General features: G+C 44.3%; 1 protein-coding gene across 7 annotated transcripts in view; it reads left to right on the top strand.

Moving 5' to 3' along the window:
- SPEN (spen family transcriptional repressor) overlaps nucleotides 1-16,950 on the top strand; it is an 87,773-nt gene that overhangs the window by 67,533 nt on the left and 3,290 nt on the right. For all 7 annotated transcript variants that reach the window (XM_059691142.1, XM_059691143.1, XM_059691141.1 and 4 more), the window contains 3 exons: nucleotides 2,520-2,633; nucleotides 4,105-4,205; nucleotides 8,695-16,879. In XM_059691142.1, coding sequence (XP_059547125.1) covers nucleotides 2,520-2,633; nucleotides 4,105-4,205; nucleotides 8,695-16,879 — 8,400 coding nt within the window. The remainder of the gene's footprint in view (nucleotides 1-2,519; nucleotides 2,634-4,104; nucleotides 4,206-8,694; nucleotides 16,880-16,950) is intronic.

Raw genomic sequence — 16,950 nt, 5'->3', positions numbered from 1 at the left:
GTCTCAATTTCTAGTGCCAACTTTTTCTTTTCTTTAATAACTCATACAATAAAATTCTCTTTTCTAAAAATTGGCCTAGAAGGGCAGCTCATCTATATTAGCTTATGATATGAATATTTTGAAAACTATTTTGAACCAGCTGAGCTAATTAATTTTGAAATTAATGTACACAATACTGTTAAATAGAATGTTTATTAGAGATTTTTATAATTTTATCTCACAGTAAAATTAGACAGTCTTTTTTTTAAAATATATTTTTATTGATTTCAGAGAGGAAGGGAAGGGAGAGAGAGCTAGAAACATCAGTGATGAGAGAGAATCATTGATTGGCTGCCTCCTGCACGCCCCCCACTAGGAATCGAGCCCACAACCTGGGCATGTGCCCTAATCAAGAATCAGCCGAAACCGGTTTGGCTCAGTGGATAGAGTGTCGGCCTGCGGACTGAAAGGTCCCAGGTTCGATTCCGGTCAAGGGCATGTACCTGGGTTGCGGGCATATCCCCAGTAGGGGATGTGCAGGAGGCAGCTGATCGATGTTTCTCTCTCATCGATGTTTCTAACTCTCTATCTCTCTCCCTTCCTCTCTGTAAAAAATCAATTAAAAAAAAAAAAAAAAAAAGAATCAAACCCAGAAAAAAAAATAAAAAAGAATCAAACCCAGGACCCTTCAGTCCACAGGCTAACGCTCTATCTACTGAGCTAAACAGGCTAAGGCGTTGTTTTTTTTTTTTAATGTATATTTTTATTGATTTCAGAGAGGAATGGAGAGAGAGAGAAACGTCAGTGAAGAGAGAGAATCATTGATCGACTGCCTTCTGCATGATCCACACTGGGGATTGAGCCCACAACCTGGAATTGAACCGTGACTTCCTGGTTCATAGGTCAATGGTCAACCATTGAGCCACGCCAGCTGGGCAAAATTAGACAGTCTTATTACATAACTAGAGGCTTGGTGCGTGAAATTCATGAACGGGTAGTGTTCCTAGGCCTGGCCAGCGATCAGGGCCAAATGGGGCCTTCCCTCCCCTGGCTTCTGGCCGGGGCCTGCCTTTGTTCTGTGCTACCCCCTGGTGGTCAGCGCATGTCATAGCGAGTGGTTGAACTCCGGATCAGTCAAACTCCCAAGGGGACAATTTGCATATTAGCCTTTTATTATATAGTATTGTTCATGTTCACACTAATATGTAATTAGACTTGATTTTTTTTTAATGATGATGACTTTCTAAAAAATATATATTTCTTCATTGATTTCAGAGAGGAAGGAAGAGGGAGAGATAGAAACATCAGTGATAAGAGGGAATCATTGACCAGCTGCCTCCTGCACGCCCCCTACTAGGGATCGAGCCCACAGCCTGGGCATGTGCCCTTGCTGGAATCGAACCTGGGACCCTTCAGTCCGCAGGCCGTCACTCCATCCACTGAGCCAAACGGGCTAGGGCTAATGATGACTTTATCAAGACAGTTACACAACAGAATATTCATCTAATCAATGTTTATGTAACAGATCCACAAATAAAACAGGAAAATGATCTCTGGCCCCATTCCATTATGTAAAGGTAAAGCTTTTAAAAAAGCAGATTTACACTGTGGTGGACATGTTGCATAATTTTGACATTTGTTTAAATGTAGCTTTTGTTGATTGGAGAAATACACGTTAAAGACTGCTAGTGTAAATAAAAATCCAATAGCTTTAAGATGGTAGTGCCACTTACAACTAAGAGTCACTAACATTTTTTGTTGATCCAATACTCTTCACATTTTTTTTCTCTCTGCCAAGAGTATTGATTTTTTTTTTTTTTAAGCTAAAACTAGAATGCTTACTTAAATGTAGCAGGTTCTCAAATAACATCGTTTTGTTCCGTGTCATTTCATTATAGTGTTGATGAGATGCTGTTGGAACTTAACTCTTGTTTATAGCAGTTAGCCTGTGGTAAAATTGGTTTTATTATATATCATTTTGCTTAAAGTCACAGAACCTATCAATGATGTTAAAGTGGGCAGTATTCCAATGTGAAAAATAAAGTAAAATATAGAAAAACAAAATAAGGCATAATATACCTCAAGCCACAGTAGCCATGATTCTAAACAGTCCTTACACATTTTATTGTTTTCACTACAATATGCATAATCAGGAAAAGCCTGAAATTTTTTCTAGAATAAAATGTATATAAGTAGCCCTAGCCAGTTTGGCTCAGCGGGTAGAGCTTCAGCCTGTTGACTGAAGGGTCCCGGGTTCAATTCCGGTCAAGGACATGTATCTTAGTTGCAGGCTTGATCCCCATGCACGAGGCAGCCAATCGATGTGTCTCTTTCTGTCTCTCCCACTCCACTCTCTCTAAAAATCAATGGAAAAATATCATTGAGTGAGGATTAACAAAAATAAAATAAGTAAATAAATAAAATGTATGTAAGTATATTTTTTCTTGACAGTGTCCTTGTGACTTAGGAGTTTGTTTGGGACTGATACTGTGCCTAGTGGATGAGGCTCTTACTTTTTTGTTGTGTGTTTTTTGTTACAGGTGGTGTTTGACCGCTTAAAAGGCATGGCCCTGATTATTTACAATGAAATTGAATATGCACAGGCAGCTGTAAAAGAGACCAAGGGGAGGAAAATTGGTGGGAATAAAATTAAGGTATGTAGAATAAAGGTAAACAGAAGCAAAACAAAGTCATATTCAGATCTTGCCCTTTTTTTGGTTTAAATGTCTTCTTTTTATTGATTTCAGAGAGAGGAAGGGAGAGGAAGAGATAGAAACATCAGTGATGAGAGAGAATCATTGATGATGGGTTAGATTGAAATAAGTCTTTTCCAAATAATATATCAATTGAAAAAGAAAAGGTATTGATGATGGATATTATATGCTTTTTAGTGACTCTGAAGCCCAGCTCTGATTGCTGGATTTAGTTGTTCTGATTATTTAATTGACAACCTAGAATCCTGCTAGGTATCATTTCAGTTTTCCATTTTGCTTATCCCATTCCTTCTAGAACCTTATAGGGTCTAACTAGCCCCTCAAATCCATATAACAAGTAATTTATAATTCTTTTTTTTTTAAAATATATTTTTATTGATTTCGGAGAGGAAGGGAGAGGGGAGAGAGAGATAGAAACATCAATGATGAAAGAGAATCATTGATCGGCTGCCTTCTGCACTGGGATTGAGCTAGCAACCCCTGGCATGTGCCCTTGACTGGAATTGAACCTGGGACCCTTCAGTCCACAGACTGACGCTCTATCCACTGAGCCAAACCAGCTAAGGCGAATCCTATAATTTTTTATCAAGATTTTTAAAAAATATATATATTTTATTGATTTTTTTACAGAGCGGAAGGGAGAGGGATAGAGAGTTAGAAACATCAATGAGAAAGAAACATCGATTAGCTGCCTCCTGCACACCCCCCCAACTGGGTATGTGCCTGCAACCAAGGTACATGCCCTTGACTGGAATTGAACCTGGGACCCTTGAGTCCACAGGCCGACGCTCTATCCACTGAACCAAACTGGTTAGGGCCCATAGTTTATTTATGTTCTTACTATGGTTCCAGCAAATTTATGCACAACAGAGATTGCTGGATTTAGTTGTTCTGATTATTTAATTGACAACTTAGAATCCTGCTAGGTATCATTTCAGCTTTCCATTTTGCTTATCCCACTCCTTCTAGAACCTTATAATTCTTTTTTTTTAAAATATATTTTTATTGATTTCAGAGAGGAAGGGAGAGGGGGGAGAGAGAGAGGGAGAGAGAGAAACATCAACGATGAAGGAGAATTATTGATCGGCTGCCTTCTGCACTGGGATCGAGCTAGCAACCCCCGGCATGTGCCCTTGACTGGAATCGAACCTGGCACCCTTCAGTCCACAGGCTGACGCTCTATCCTCTGAGCCAAACCAGCTAAGGCGAATCCTATAATTTTTTAGTAGAATTTGAGAGAGATTTCAGAGTAACAAAATACAGTTTGTTATGAGAGTTATTTCATTTAGAAAGATTGCTCTTTCTTGAAATAGTCTTGAGGACTATTTTGGGAAGAATTATAAAATTTGGTAACTTTTCATTTTTTAAATCTGAAACTTGCAGATATACCTGCTATTCTTTTTTCTTTAAGGTGGATTTTGCAAATCGGGAAAGTCAGCTGGCATTTTATCACTGTATGGAAAAATCTGGTCAAGATATCAGAGACTTTTATGAAATGTTAATGGAAAGAAGGTATGTATTTTAAAATTATCAGCATAGTTTGATTTTTAAAAATTTTAATACATAAAATTTAGATGGGATTAAATTTTATTTTTCATTTCTTATTTCTATTCTTACTCCAAAAAACCTTTTTCCTTATACAGAAACAGGTTTATTTTTATGAATCCTGTTTTCATGTGGCTCACGGGAGTTGGGTAACCTATCTGTATTTCTCACTGACTGCTCCTACATTTTGCCACATTAGTATAGATCATCTTGCTGTATAGTTTTGAATTAAATATAACAACATGTTGAAGTACATTATAAATTATTAAATGCCCTGTATATTTAGAAATGAGAACATCCAGGTTGTCAACATACATGTGCTTATACAATTAGTTAAAAAAAAAAACTTTCAAAAGGCTAAAGAGCTTTGTTTTAAATTCAACTCTCTTTGTTTTAAATTATTTGTGAATCAGTAATCTAAAGTATATATAAATTGCTAACTTTCGCAATGTAAAAAGTAAACCTTATTTCTCTCATTAATTTTTTCAATCAATCATGGTATGTACTTTTTGATAGTTTTTCTACTGCTTTTAAGAACCAATACTGTTCAGAATAATTTAAGATCTCACTGTCTGAATTGTGTTATTTCTGTTAGCTTAAAACTGCCCCCAAACTGATGATGGTTCTTTTTTAGACTGAATATATTAAAATATCCTAACATAATGTCACCACATTCAATAGCTGATCACATTTGAAATTGGAAGCTATCATCCATATGATCAAGCTGGTTGTCCAAACATGTCTATGAGATTAAGCCTTCTGGAATGTTACCACTAGATCTCCACCCCCATATATGTGTTAGACAAAAGGCTGTGTGTGAAAAATGTCTTTAGACATTCCAGTTCAAGTATAAAAGGCTCTTTGACAAGATTGAGCCAAATCCTGATCAACCAGCTAAAAACCTGTTGAATACATTCTTTTTTTTACTGCCTCGTCACTTCATTTTTTTAAAAATATATTTTATTGATTTTACAGAGAGGAAGGGAGAGAGATAGAGAGTTAGAAACACCGATGAGAGAGAAACATCGATCAGCCGCCTCCTGCACACCCCCTACTGGGGACGTGCCCGCAACCAAGGTACATGCCCCTGACCGGAATCGAACCTGGGACCCCTCAGTCCACAGGCTGACGCTCTATCCACTGAGCCAAACTGGTCAGGGCCGTCACTTCATTTTATTTAAATCATAGAAGGTATATATTTCTTTGAGTCATTTCCATGTAGAATATTGTGTAGTGGTCATTGAATAACTTGGAAGGTATTTCTTTTTTAAAATATATTTCTTTTGATTTCAGTGAGGAAGGGAGAGGGGAAGATGGAAACATCAATGATGAAAGAGAATCATTGATTGGTTGCCTCCTATATGCCCCCTACTGGGGATTGAGGCTGCAATTCGGGCATGTGCCCTGACCAGAAATCGAACCATGACCTTCTGGTTCATAGGTTGATGCTCCACCACTGAGTGGCACCAGCCGGGCAGCTTAGAAGATTTTTAATCCCCACCCTAGGATATGTTTTTTTATTGGTTTTGGAGAGAGGAACATTGGTGTGAGAGAGAAACATTGATTGGTTGCCTCCTGTATGTGCCCCAATCAGGGATCGAACCTGCAACCTAGGTATGTGCAACTTTTTTGGTATATGGGACAATGCTCCAATCAACTGAACCACCCAGCTGGGTCCTTAACTTGGAAAGCTTTTAAATGCAAAATGTCTCCCACAGCCAAATTCCCAAAAGTTCACCCTTCTGCATGCCCTCTACTGGGGATTGAGTCCACAACCTGGGCATATGCCCTGACCTGGAATTGAACCCATCACCTTCAGGTGCATGGGACCATGCCCAACCAACTGAGCCATACCAGCCAGGGCAAAGCTTAACCTTCTTGATGGTTTTTCACTAGTAGCTTGGAATCCACATTCCAAAAGATAAAAAATCAGCAGTCCTCCAGAACCTTAGTCTTGATACAAGGCTTTTCTTTGCCAGGTGTGTGTGTGTGTGTGTGTGTGTGTGTGTGTGTGTGTGTGTGCAAGAGAGAGAGAGAGAGGAGAGAGAGCACGTGCATAGGCACACACGTATGCATACATATGCAAGAGAATGTATGTATATGTAGAGACAGAAAAGTTTTTTTTAATCCTGGCTCAGTTTGAAGTTATCATTAACTAGAGGCCCGGTACATGAAAATTCATGCACTGGAGGGGGGCTCCCTCAGCCCGGCCTGCCCCCTCTCATGGTCCGGGAGCCCTCAGGGGCGGGAAGTGACCCGGAGATCAGGGGAAGGAGACGCCCCCATCACACCTCTGCCGCTGCCACTGCCAGCAGCGCAAGCCTTGGCCGGCCCTGGTTACCTGAGCCTCGGGTGGCCCTGGGCAGCTGGAGGGCTGAGGGGACTGGGGGACTCTGGAGGCAGGCCTTGCTACACACCTGCTGCCCTAGTGGGGCTGAGGGGACTGGGCGCCGCCATCTTGTGGCTGTGGGCGCTGCCATCTTTGAGGGCATGGCAGTCAATTAGCATAGTCCCTCCTTATTGGCTGTGGGTACCGCCATCTTTGCGACAGTGTGAGGGCCAGTTAGCATATTACCTCTTTATTAGATAGGATACTTTAAGTGCTAACAGGAATTCTTACCCATAATTGAGTGGAAAGTGTTGGTGGTCTACTGGTACCTAACACATAAAAAAATCCATTAAGATCCTCAGTGTGTACATTAAATAGTTTTCAAAGAACAGTATCTTGTGAAGTTGGATAATATTGTGTGGATGTTAATTTTTATTTTTTAAATATATTTTTATTGATTATAGAGAGGAAAGGAGAGGGGAGAGAGAGATGGAAACATCAATGACGAGAGAAAACCACTGATAGACTGCCTCCTGCATGCCTCCCACTGGGCATGTGCCCTTGACCCGAGTCAAACCTCAGTCTCTTCAGTCCACCAGCTGACGCTCTATCCACTGAGCCAAACCAGCTAGGACTGGATGTTAATTTTTATATATTACTACTTAAATTCACTTATTTTACTGATTATCTGATTCCAGCTTTTTTCTTTGATTCTTACCCATGGTTATTTAATCCCTGTTGAATGGAGTTTATAGTATCTACCAAAGTAGGAAGTGGGAGGGTGTGGGACTTCACTGTGAACTAGTTTTGCCTCATTTGGTTTCAGATGGCAGTGCTTATGGAAAATTAGAAGTCAAGAAAAGTAGTCCAGAGGTGGAGGATGCTTGAGTAGAACTTAGTGATCTTTGCTTTTGCCATAGAGTTGAAGGTAGTCATCTCACTGAATAGTTGATTCATGGAATGAAAAAAATGCTTTACCTCTAATGATAGTTTAGCTCAGGAATGCAAATGATGTCCCATTTGCATAAGGGCTTGCAGTTTAAAAGTAGTATTTCACTTATTCCCTCAAATACTATGTCAGGAACATAGTATATTTGTTTCTCAAGTTGTAGTAAGAATATCTTTTGGCAAAAAAGTAATTATAAAAGACTTAGAAATGTGGGGATGTGATACCCCTTAATGCTGGTGCTTATTAAAAACCACAATATCGCCCTAACTGGTTTGGCTCAGTGGATAGAGCGTCGGCCTGCGCACTCAAGGGTCCCAGGTTCGATTCCAGTCAAGGGCATGTACCTTGGTTGCAGGCACATCCCCAGTAAGGGAGTGTGCAGGAGGCAGCTGATTGATGTTTCTCTCTCATCGATGTTTCTAACTCTCTATCCCTCTCCTTTCCTCTCTGTAAGAAAATTATATATATATATATATATAAAACCCCACAGTACCAAATACTAAAGGAATAAAATGGGTTGAACTACTGCTATTCATAGAAATATAATGTAAGCTACATCTATGGTTTTAAATTTTCTAATAACCACATAAAAAAGTAAAAAGAGCCAAAACCGGTTTGGCTCAGTGGATAGAGCGTCGGCCTGTGGACTGAAAGGTCCCAGGTTCGATTCCGGTCAAGGGCATATACCTGGGTTGCAGGCACATCCCCAGTAGGGGATGTGCAGGAGGCAGCTGATCGATGTTTCTCTCTCATCGATGTTTCTAGCTCTCTATCTCTCTCCCTTCCTCTTTGTAAAAAATCAATAAAATATATTTAAAAAAAGTAAAAAGAAAAAGTGCAATTTTATTTAACTCAGTATATCTAAAATATATTATCATTTCAACATATAATCAAGTTAAAAAATTACTGAAGTATCTTTCCTTTTTTCTTTTTTTTTTTAAACTAAATCTATCAATGTCAGTGTGTATTTTACATTCCTATGTCAATTCAGGCTAGCCAAATTCCAAGTTCTCAGTAGTCAGACATGGCTAGTGCCAACAGTATTGGACATTACAGGTCTAATGACTAAATAATGGCAAAGATTATTAGGAGCAGGACTTTGTAATCTTATATGTATGATTTAATGTATAAATGACAAGGAAACAAAAGAATGAAATATTTTTGTTTGTTTTTGGCAGAGAGGAACGAAGGGGATCTTATGATTATAGCCAAGATCGCACATATTATGAGAATGTTCGTACTCCAGGCACATATGCTGAGGATTCTAGACGGGACTATCCAGCTCGAGGGAGAGAATTTTATTCAGAATGGGAAACTTACCAAGGAGACTATTATGAATCTCGCTATTATGATGATCCTCGGGAATACAGGGATTACAGAAGTGATCCTTATGAACAAGATATTCGGGATTACAGTTACAGGCAACGGGAACGAGAAAGAGAACGCGAAAGATTTGATCCTGACCGGGACAGAGACCATGAGAGGAGGCCAATTGAACGCAGTCAGAGTCCGGTGCACCTGCGGCGCCCACAGAGTCCTGGAACATCTCCCTCACAGTCAGAGAGATTACCAAGTGATTCTGAGAGGAGGGTTTATAGCCGGTCCTCAGACCGGAGTGGAAGCTGTAGCTCACTTTCCCCTCCAAGATATGATAAACTTGACAAACCTCGTTTGGAACGTTATACAAAAAATGAAAAGACAGATAAAGAACGAACTTTTGATCCTGAAAGAGTGGAAAGAGAGAGACGCTTAATAAGGAAGGAGAAAGTGGAAAAGGACAAAACTGAGAAGCAGAAACGAAAAGGAAAAGTTCATTCTCCTAGTTCCCAATCTTCAGAAACAGACCAAGAAAATGAAAGAGAACAGAGCCCTGAAAAATCAAGGAGTTTTAATAAACTGAGCAGAGAGAAAGCTGACAAAGAAGGAACAGCAAAAAACCGCTTAGAACTCATGCCTTGTGTGGTTTTGACTCGAGTGAAAGAAAAAGAGGGGAAGGTGATTGACCACACTCCATTGGAAAAGCTGAAAGCCAAGCTTGATAATGACACTGTTAAGTCTTCTGCCATAGATCAGAAACTGCAAGTTTCTCACATGGAGCCTGCAAAATCTGACTTATCTAAACTGGAATCTGTCAGAATGAAAGTGCCAAAGGAAAAGGCACTTTCAAGCCACATAGAAGTGGTAGATAAGGAAGGCAGACTTAAAACCCGGAAGCACCTAAAACCAGAGCAGTCTGCTGATGGGGTAAGTGCTGTGGATTTGGAGAAGCTGGAAGCAAGGAAAAGGCGTTTTGCAGATTCCAATTTGAAAGCAGAAAGGCAAAAATCAGAAGTCAAGAAAAGTAGTCCAGAGATGGAGGATGCTCGGGTGCTTTTAAAAAAGCAGCTTGACACACCATCTAAAGATGTCATTCTGTTGAAGGAAGGAGAGTCTGAGAGAAAGCCCATGAGGAAAGAAATTCTTAAAAGAGACTCTAAAAAAATCAAACTAGACAGACTTAATGCTGTTCCCAGCCCCAAAGACTGTCAGGAACTTGTCAGTATTTCTGTTGGGACTGGCTCAAGACCCATCTCAGACCTGCAAGCAAAGCTTGGAGAACCAGTAAGTGAATCTGCAGAAAATCAAGAAATCCAGTCAAAAAAACCTACTCCCTCCAAACCACAGCTCAAACAGCTGCAGTTATTAGATGAGCAAGGACCAGAGAGAGAAGATACTAGGAAAAACTATTGCAGTCTTCGTGATGAAGCACTTGAATGTAAATCAGGCCAAGAGAAACCACATTCAGTAAATACTGAAGAAAAAATTGGCATTGATATTGATTACACGCAGAGTTACCGAAAACAAATGGAGCAGAGTCGTAGAAAACAGCAGATGGAGATGGAAATAGCCAAGTCTGAGAAGTTTGGCAGTCCTAAAAAAGATGTAGATGACTATGAAAGGCGTAGTCTTGTTCATGAGGTAGGTAAACCCCCTCAAGATGTCACTGATGATTCGCCGCCCAGCAAAAAGAAAAGGATGGATCATGTTGATTTTGATATCTGCACCAAGAGAGAGAGGAATTACAGAAGTTCACGCCAAATCAGCGAAGATTCCGAAAGGACTGGTTGTTCTCCCAGTATCCGACATGGTTCCTTCCATGAGGAAGATGACCCCATAGGCTCTCCTAGGCTAATGTCAGTAAAAGGGTCTCCTAAAGTAGATGAAAAGGGACTCCCTTATTCTAATATGACAGTCAGAGAAGAATCCTTAAAATTTAATCCTTACGATTCCAGCAAGAGAGAACAGATGGCAGACATGGCCAAAATAAAACTAACTGTCCTGAATTCTGAAGATGAACTAAATCAGTGGGACTCGCAAATGAAGCAAGATGCCAGCAGATTTGATGTGAGTTTCCCAAACAGCATAATTAAGAGGGACAGCCTTCGAAAGAGGTCTGTACGTGACTTAGAACCTGGTGAGGTGCCTTCTGATTCTGATGAAGATGTTGAACACAAATCCCACTCACCCAGAGCGTCAGCATTATATGAAAGTTCTCGATTATCTTTTTTATTGAGGGATAGAGAAGACAAACTACGTGAGCGAGATGAAAGATTCTCTAGTTCTTTAGAAAGGAACAAATTTTATTCTTTTGCATTGGATAAGACAATCACCCCAGACACTAAGGCTTTGCTTGAAAGAGCTAAATCCCTCTCTTCATCTCGAGAAGAAAATTGGTCTTTTCTTGATTGGGACTCTCGATTTGCTAATTTTCGAAACAACAAAGATAAAGAAAAAGTTGACTCTGCTCCAAGACCTATTCCATCTTGGTACATGAAAAAGAAGAAAATTCGGACTGATTCAGAAGGAAAAATTGATGATAAAAAAGATGATCATAAAGAAGAAGAACAGGAAAGGCAAGAATTATTTGCTTCTCGTTTTTTACATAGCTCAATCTTTGAACAAGATTCCAAGCGCTTACAGCACCTAGAGAGAAAAGATGAGGAATCTGACTTCATTTCTGGTAGGTTATATGGGAGGCAGACATCTGATGGAGTGAACAGCACAACTGATTTGATTCAAGAGCCGGTAGTTCTTTTCCATAGCAGATTTATGGAACTCACACGAATGCAACAGAAAGAAAAAGAAAAAGACCAAAAACCTAAAGAGGCTGAGAAACAGGAAGATACAGAAGATCATCCCAAGACCCCAGAATCTGCTTTGGAGAATAAAGAGTCAGAACTGAAAACCCCATCTTCGACTGGGCCTCCTTGTGTCACTGTTTTAACTCCAGAGTCGGCATCATTGCCACCGGAGAAGACAGCCGGTGATAAAACAGGAGAGCTGCTTTCGGTGACAGAAGAGAAGACCATGGAGCCAGCCTCTGTCTCAGAAGAAGCAAAACCTGCATCTGAACTGACTCCCCTTGCTGTGGAACAACCTGAACAGGCAGACTTGCCCCCAGGAGTGGACGCCGAGAAGGATGCTGCCGGAACTCCTGTAGTTGGAGAAAGTTCATCAGTTGACCAGCTGCCTTCTCTGGATGCCAAGCCTCCAACTCCTGGGGCCTCATTTTCCCATGCAGAGGTCAGTGGGGACCCAGAACCTGACAATACCCAACCACTTTCAAAACCGAGTCAGAAGCCTAAGGAAGCTGATGAGCCAAAAGTAGACAAGCCAGACCCTACTGCTAGTGTTGAGCCCATTGCAAATCAGAAAGCTGAAGTTGTTGCCGAGGTTCAGCCTCAAGCTTCCGAAGGTATAGAGGTTGATCCTCCAGTTGCTACAAAAGATAAAAAGCCAAACAAAAGTAAACGTTCCAAGACCCCCGTGCAGGCAGCTGTAGCGAGTATTGTGGAGAAGCCCGTCACAAGGAAGAGTGAGAGGATAGACCGAGAAAAACTCAAGCGGTCCACTTCTCCTCGGGGAGAAGCCCAGAAGCTCTTAGAGTTGAAGATGGAGGCCGAGAAGATTACAAGGGCTGCCTCTAAAAACTCAGCCACGGACACTGAACACCCTGAGCCAAGTTTGCCCCTCAGCCGAACCAGGCGCCGAAATGTAAGGAGTGTCTATGCAACCATGGGTGACCACGAAAGCCGCTCTCCAGTCAAGGAGCCCATCGAGCAACCGAGAGTGACCAGGAAGAGATTGGAGCGGGAGCTTCAGGAGGCCGTGGCAGTTCCTACTACCCCTCGGAGGGGAAGGCCTCCAAAAACACGCCGTCGAGCTGAAGAAGAGGAGGAGACTGAGGTGAAAGAGCCAGTTGAAACACCTAAACCAGCTGAGGGGTGGAGATCCCCACGGTCCCAAAAATCAGTAGCTGCTGGTGGCCCACATGGGAAAAGGGGGAAAAATGAACCTAAAGTTGATGTTGAACATACTGAGACCACCACTGAGGTGAGTCCCCAAGTAAATGTGAAAGAAAATAATACAAAATCTAAGACTGATAAAGAAGCAGCAGGAAGTGAATCGAAAAGAGACAAAAAAGAAATTGGCACAGACAAAACTCCACTTGAAACCCCCACAGTTGAAGTGGTAGAGAAAAAAACAGCCCCTGAAAAAAATTCCAAATCAAAGAGAGGAAGATCTCGAAACTCTAGGTCAGCAGTGGACAAATCTGCAAATCTGAAAACCGTAGAGGCCAGTGTAAGTCCCACTGTGGCTCTGGGCCCTGCAGGGCTGGCTGTGGAGAAAGAAGCTGGGGTTGTGGCAGTCTCCCCTGAAAAGAGTGGGAGTCCACCCAAGGAGGGTCTTTCATCCCAGGTGAACTGTGATCCAGCTGGTCCAGACAAGGAGCCAGAGAAGGAAGATCTGTCTGCCCCTAAGCAGTCCCCAGAAGCAAATCAGTTAGCCAAGCAGATGGAGCTGGAGCAGGCCGTGGAGAACATCGAAAAGCTCACTGAAACCTCTGCCTCCGCGGCTTTCAAGGCAGCAGCCACAGATGCAGCAGAGGGCCTTTCCACAGAGGACAGGGACAAGCCTGCACACCAGGCGAGCGAAACAGAACTGGCTGCGGCCATTGGCTCCATCATCAATGATATTTCCGGGGAGCCAGAAAACTTCCCAGCACCTCCACCTTACCCTGCAGAATCTCAGACAGACCTGCAGCCCCACTCACAAGAGCTGCAGACTCCTGAGGAGGGAATGGAGCCTGAGACCAATGAGGCTGGGTCTGGCATCTGGGAGACTGAGGCTACTACAGAATCTTCTGGCCCACAAGTCAGTGCCCCTAACCCTTCCGCAGGCCCAGCAGATACCAAGGAAGTTGGAGGGAATAGCAGCGAAACCCCCCACCCAGTGCTGGAAACTAAGGGATCAAAAGAAGCTGAAGTGGCTCTCCCTCGGAAAGACAAAGGGCGCCATAAAACAACTAGATCACGCCGCAAACGGAATACAAACAAGAAATCGGGGGCTACTGCAGAGACCCGTGTCTCACAACCCAACCAAGTTCAAAGCAATAATCCTGCCACAAATGAGGGCACAATGGTACAACCCCCAGAAGCTCCACAAGAAGAAGAGCAGAGTGAAAAGCCCCAGGTCACTCCTCCAGAGACATGTGCTTCTGACCCAAGCGAGACTCCATCCAGGGAAAATTTGTCCCAAGAAAGCAGTGTTGAAGAAAAGACTCCAACCAAAAGGACTGTGCTCCCAGACCCTCTCCCTCCCTCCCAGCCAGTATTGGTGGACAATGAGCCCCAAGCCAGATTCAAGGTGCATTCCATCATTGAAAGTGATCCAGTGACCCCACCGAGTGATTCAAGCATACCTACCCCGACAATTCCTTCTGCAACTGCAGCAAAGCTCCCACCCCCACTGACCTCTGGGGGGATCCCACACCAGAGTCCCCCTACTAAGGTGACAGAGTGGATCACAAGACAGGAGGAACCTCGGGCTCAGTCCACCCCATCTCCAGCTCTTCCCCCAGACACAAAAGCCTCTGACATTGACACCAGCTCCAGTACACTGAGAAAGATTCTCATGGACCCCAAATATGTATCTGCCACAGGCATCACTTCCACGAGTGTCACTGCTGCCATTGCAGAGCCTGTCAGTGCTGCCCCTTGTCTGCATGAGGCACCAACCCCTCCAGCTGAACCTAAACAGCCTCTTTTAGAAGAAAAACCAGGAGCTCCAGTAACTAGTGCTTCTGACACCCAGGCCTCAGAGGTTGCAGTAGCCACTGACAAAGAAAAGGTGGCTCCAGTCATTGCTCCCAAAATTACTTCTGTTATTAGCCGGATGCCTGTCAGCATTGATTTGGAGAATTCACAAAAGATAACTCTGGCAAAACCAGCTCCTCAAACCCTGACTGGTCTGGTGAGCGCCCTGACCGGCCTGGTAAATGTCTCCTTGGTCCCAGTGAATGCACTGACTGGCCCAGTGAATGCCCTGAAAGGCCCTGTGAAGGGCTCAGTGACGACACTGAAAGGTTTGGTGAACACTTCTGCTGGCCCCGTCAATGTCCTAAAGGGGCCAGTAAATGTTCTGACAGGGCCAGTGAACGTTCTCACCACTCCGGTGAATGCTACTGTGGGCACAGTGAACACTGCCACAGGTGTGGTGAATGCCGCTTCGGCTGCAGTGAGCGCTACAGCGGCTGCAGTGAGTGCTTCAGCGGGTACAGTGACAGTCACAGCAGGTGCAGTGACTGCTGCGTCTGGTGGTGTGACTGCCACCACAACAGGTGCATTGACTGTGGCAGGTGCCGTGATTGCACCACCAGCACAGTGCAAGCAGAGATCAAGCACTAACGAAAACATTCGGTTCCACCCGGGGTCTATGTCTGTGATTGACGAGCGTCCAGCAGACTCAGGCTCTGGAGCTGGGCTGCGTGTGAACACTTCTGAAGGAGTTGTGCTCCTGAGCTATTCGGGGCAGAAGACTGAAGGCCCACAGCGGATCAGCGCCAAGATTAGCCAGATCCCCCCAGCGAGTGCCATGGACATTGAATTTCAACAGTCGGTATCCAAGTCCCAGGTCAAACCTGATTCTGTTGCACCATCACAGCCACCACCCAAAGGCCCTCAGACTCCTTCAGGCTATGCAAATGTGGCCACCCACTCTACTCTAGTGCTAACTGCCCAGACATATAATGCATCTCCGGTGATTTCATCTGTTAAAGCCGACCGTCCTTCCTTGGAGAAGCCTGAGCCCCTTCACCTCTCTGTGTCCACCCCTGTCACCCAGGGTGGCACAGTGAAGGTTCTCACCCAGGGCATAAACACATCCCCAGTGCTGGTTCACAACCAGTTGGTTCTCACCCCAAGCATAGTTACCACTAATAAAAAGCTTGCTGACCCTGTCACTCTCAAAATAGAGACTAAGGTCCTTCAGCCGGCTAACCTGGGGTCTGCTCTCACTCCCCACCACCCTCCTGCTCTGCCCAGCAAACTGCCTGCAGAAGCAAACCACATCACCTCAGGGCCCAGCACCCCAACAGACCGAACTGTCTCCCATCTGGCCGCCACAAAGCCAGACGCACATTCTCCTCGACCCAGTGGGCCTGCTCCATCTCTTTTCCCAAGGGCATGCCACCCCAGCAGGACCACGTCCACTGCGCTCTCCACTAATGCCACAGTCATGCTGGCTGCAGGCATTCCTGTGCCTCAGTTCATCTCCAGCATACACCCAGAGCAGTCTGTCATCATGCCACCCCACAGCATCACCCAGACTGTCTCCCTTAGTCATCTGTCCCAGGGTGAAGTGAGAATGAACACGCCCACACTGCCTAGCATCACCTACAGCATCCGGCCAGAGGCACTTCACTCACCTCGGGCCCCTCTGCAACCCCAGCAAATAGAGGTCAGGGCCCCACAGCGGGCAGGCACGCCCCAGCCAGCCACAGCTGGTGTGTCCTCCCTGGCCTCCCAACACGCTCCAGAGGAAGAAGTGCATTATCACCTCCCTGTTGCTCGAGCCGCAGCCCCTGTGCAGTCGGAAGTACTGGTCATGCAGTCCGAGTACCGACTGCACCCATACACTGTGCCCCGGGACGTGAGGATCATGGTGCACCCTCATGTGACGGCAGTCAGTGAGCAGCCCCGGGCAGCAGATGGTATAGTGAAGGTGCCACCAGCCAGCAAGCCCCCTCAGCAGCCAGGGAAAGAAGCTGCCAAGATGACAGATGCCAAAGCAGCCCCTGCCCCTCACAGCGAGGCCCGAATCCTTACAGTCACCCCCAGCAACCAGCTCCAAGGGCTGCCTCTGAGCCCACCTGTGGTGGTGACCCATGGGGTGCAGATCGTACACTCCAGTGGTGGGGAGCTGTTTCAGGAGTACAGATGCGGGGATATCCGCACCTACCATGGCCCGGCTCAGCTCACTCACACTCAGTTTCCTGCCACCGCCTCCATCGGCCTGCCTTCCCGGACCAAGGTTCCCACTCAGGTGAGCACTACAAATCAGCCTTCTAGTGCAAACAGTGATTCAAGTGCTAGTGTGGTTCCTAAAGTGTGCCA

This window comes from Myotis daubentonii, chromosome 3 (genome assembly GCF_963259705.1).
Source record: "Myotis daubentonii chromosome 3, mMyoDau2.1, whole genome shotgun sequence".
NCBI classification, from domain to species: Eukaryota; Metazoa; Chordata; class Mammalia; order Chiroptera; family Vespertilionidae; genus Myotis; species Myotis daubentonii.
Note: the sequence above shows the minus strand (reverse complement) of the source record. Positions and strands in the feature narration are given on the sequence as shown.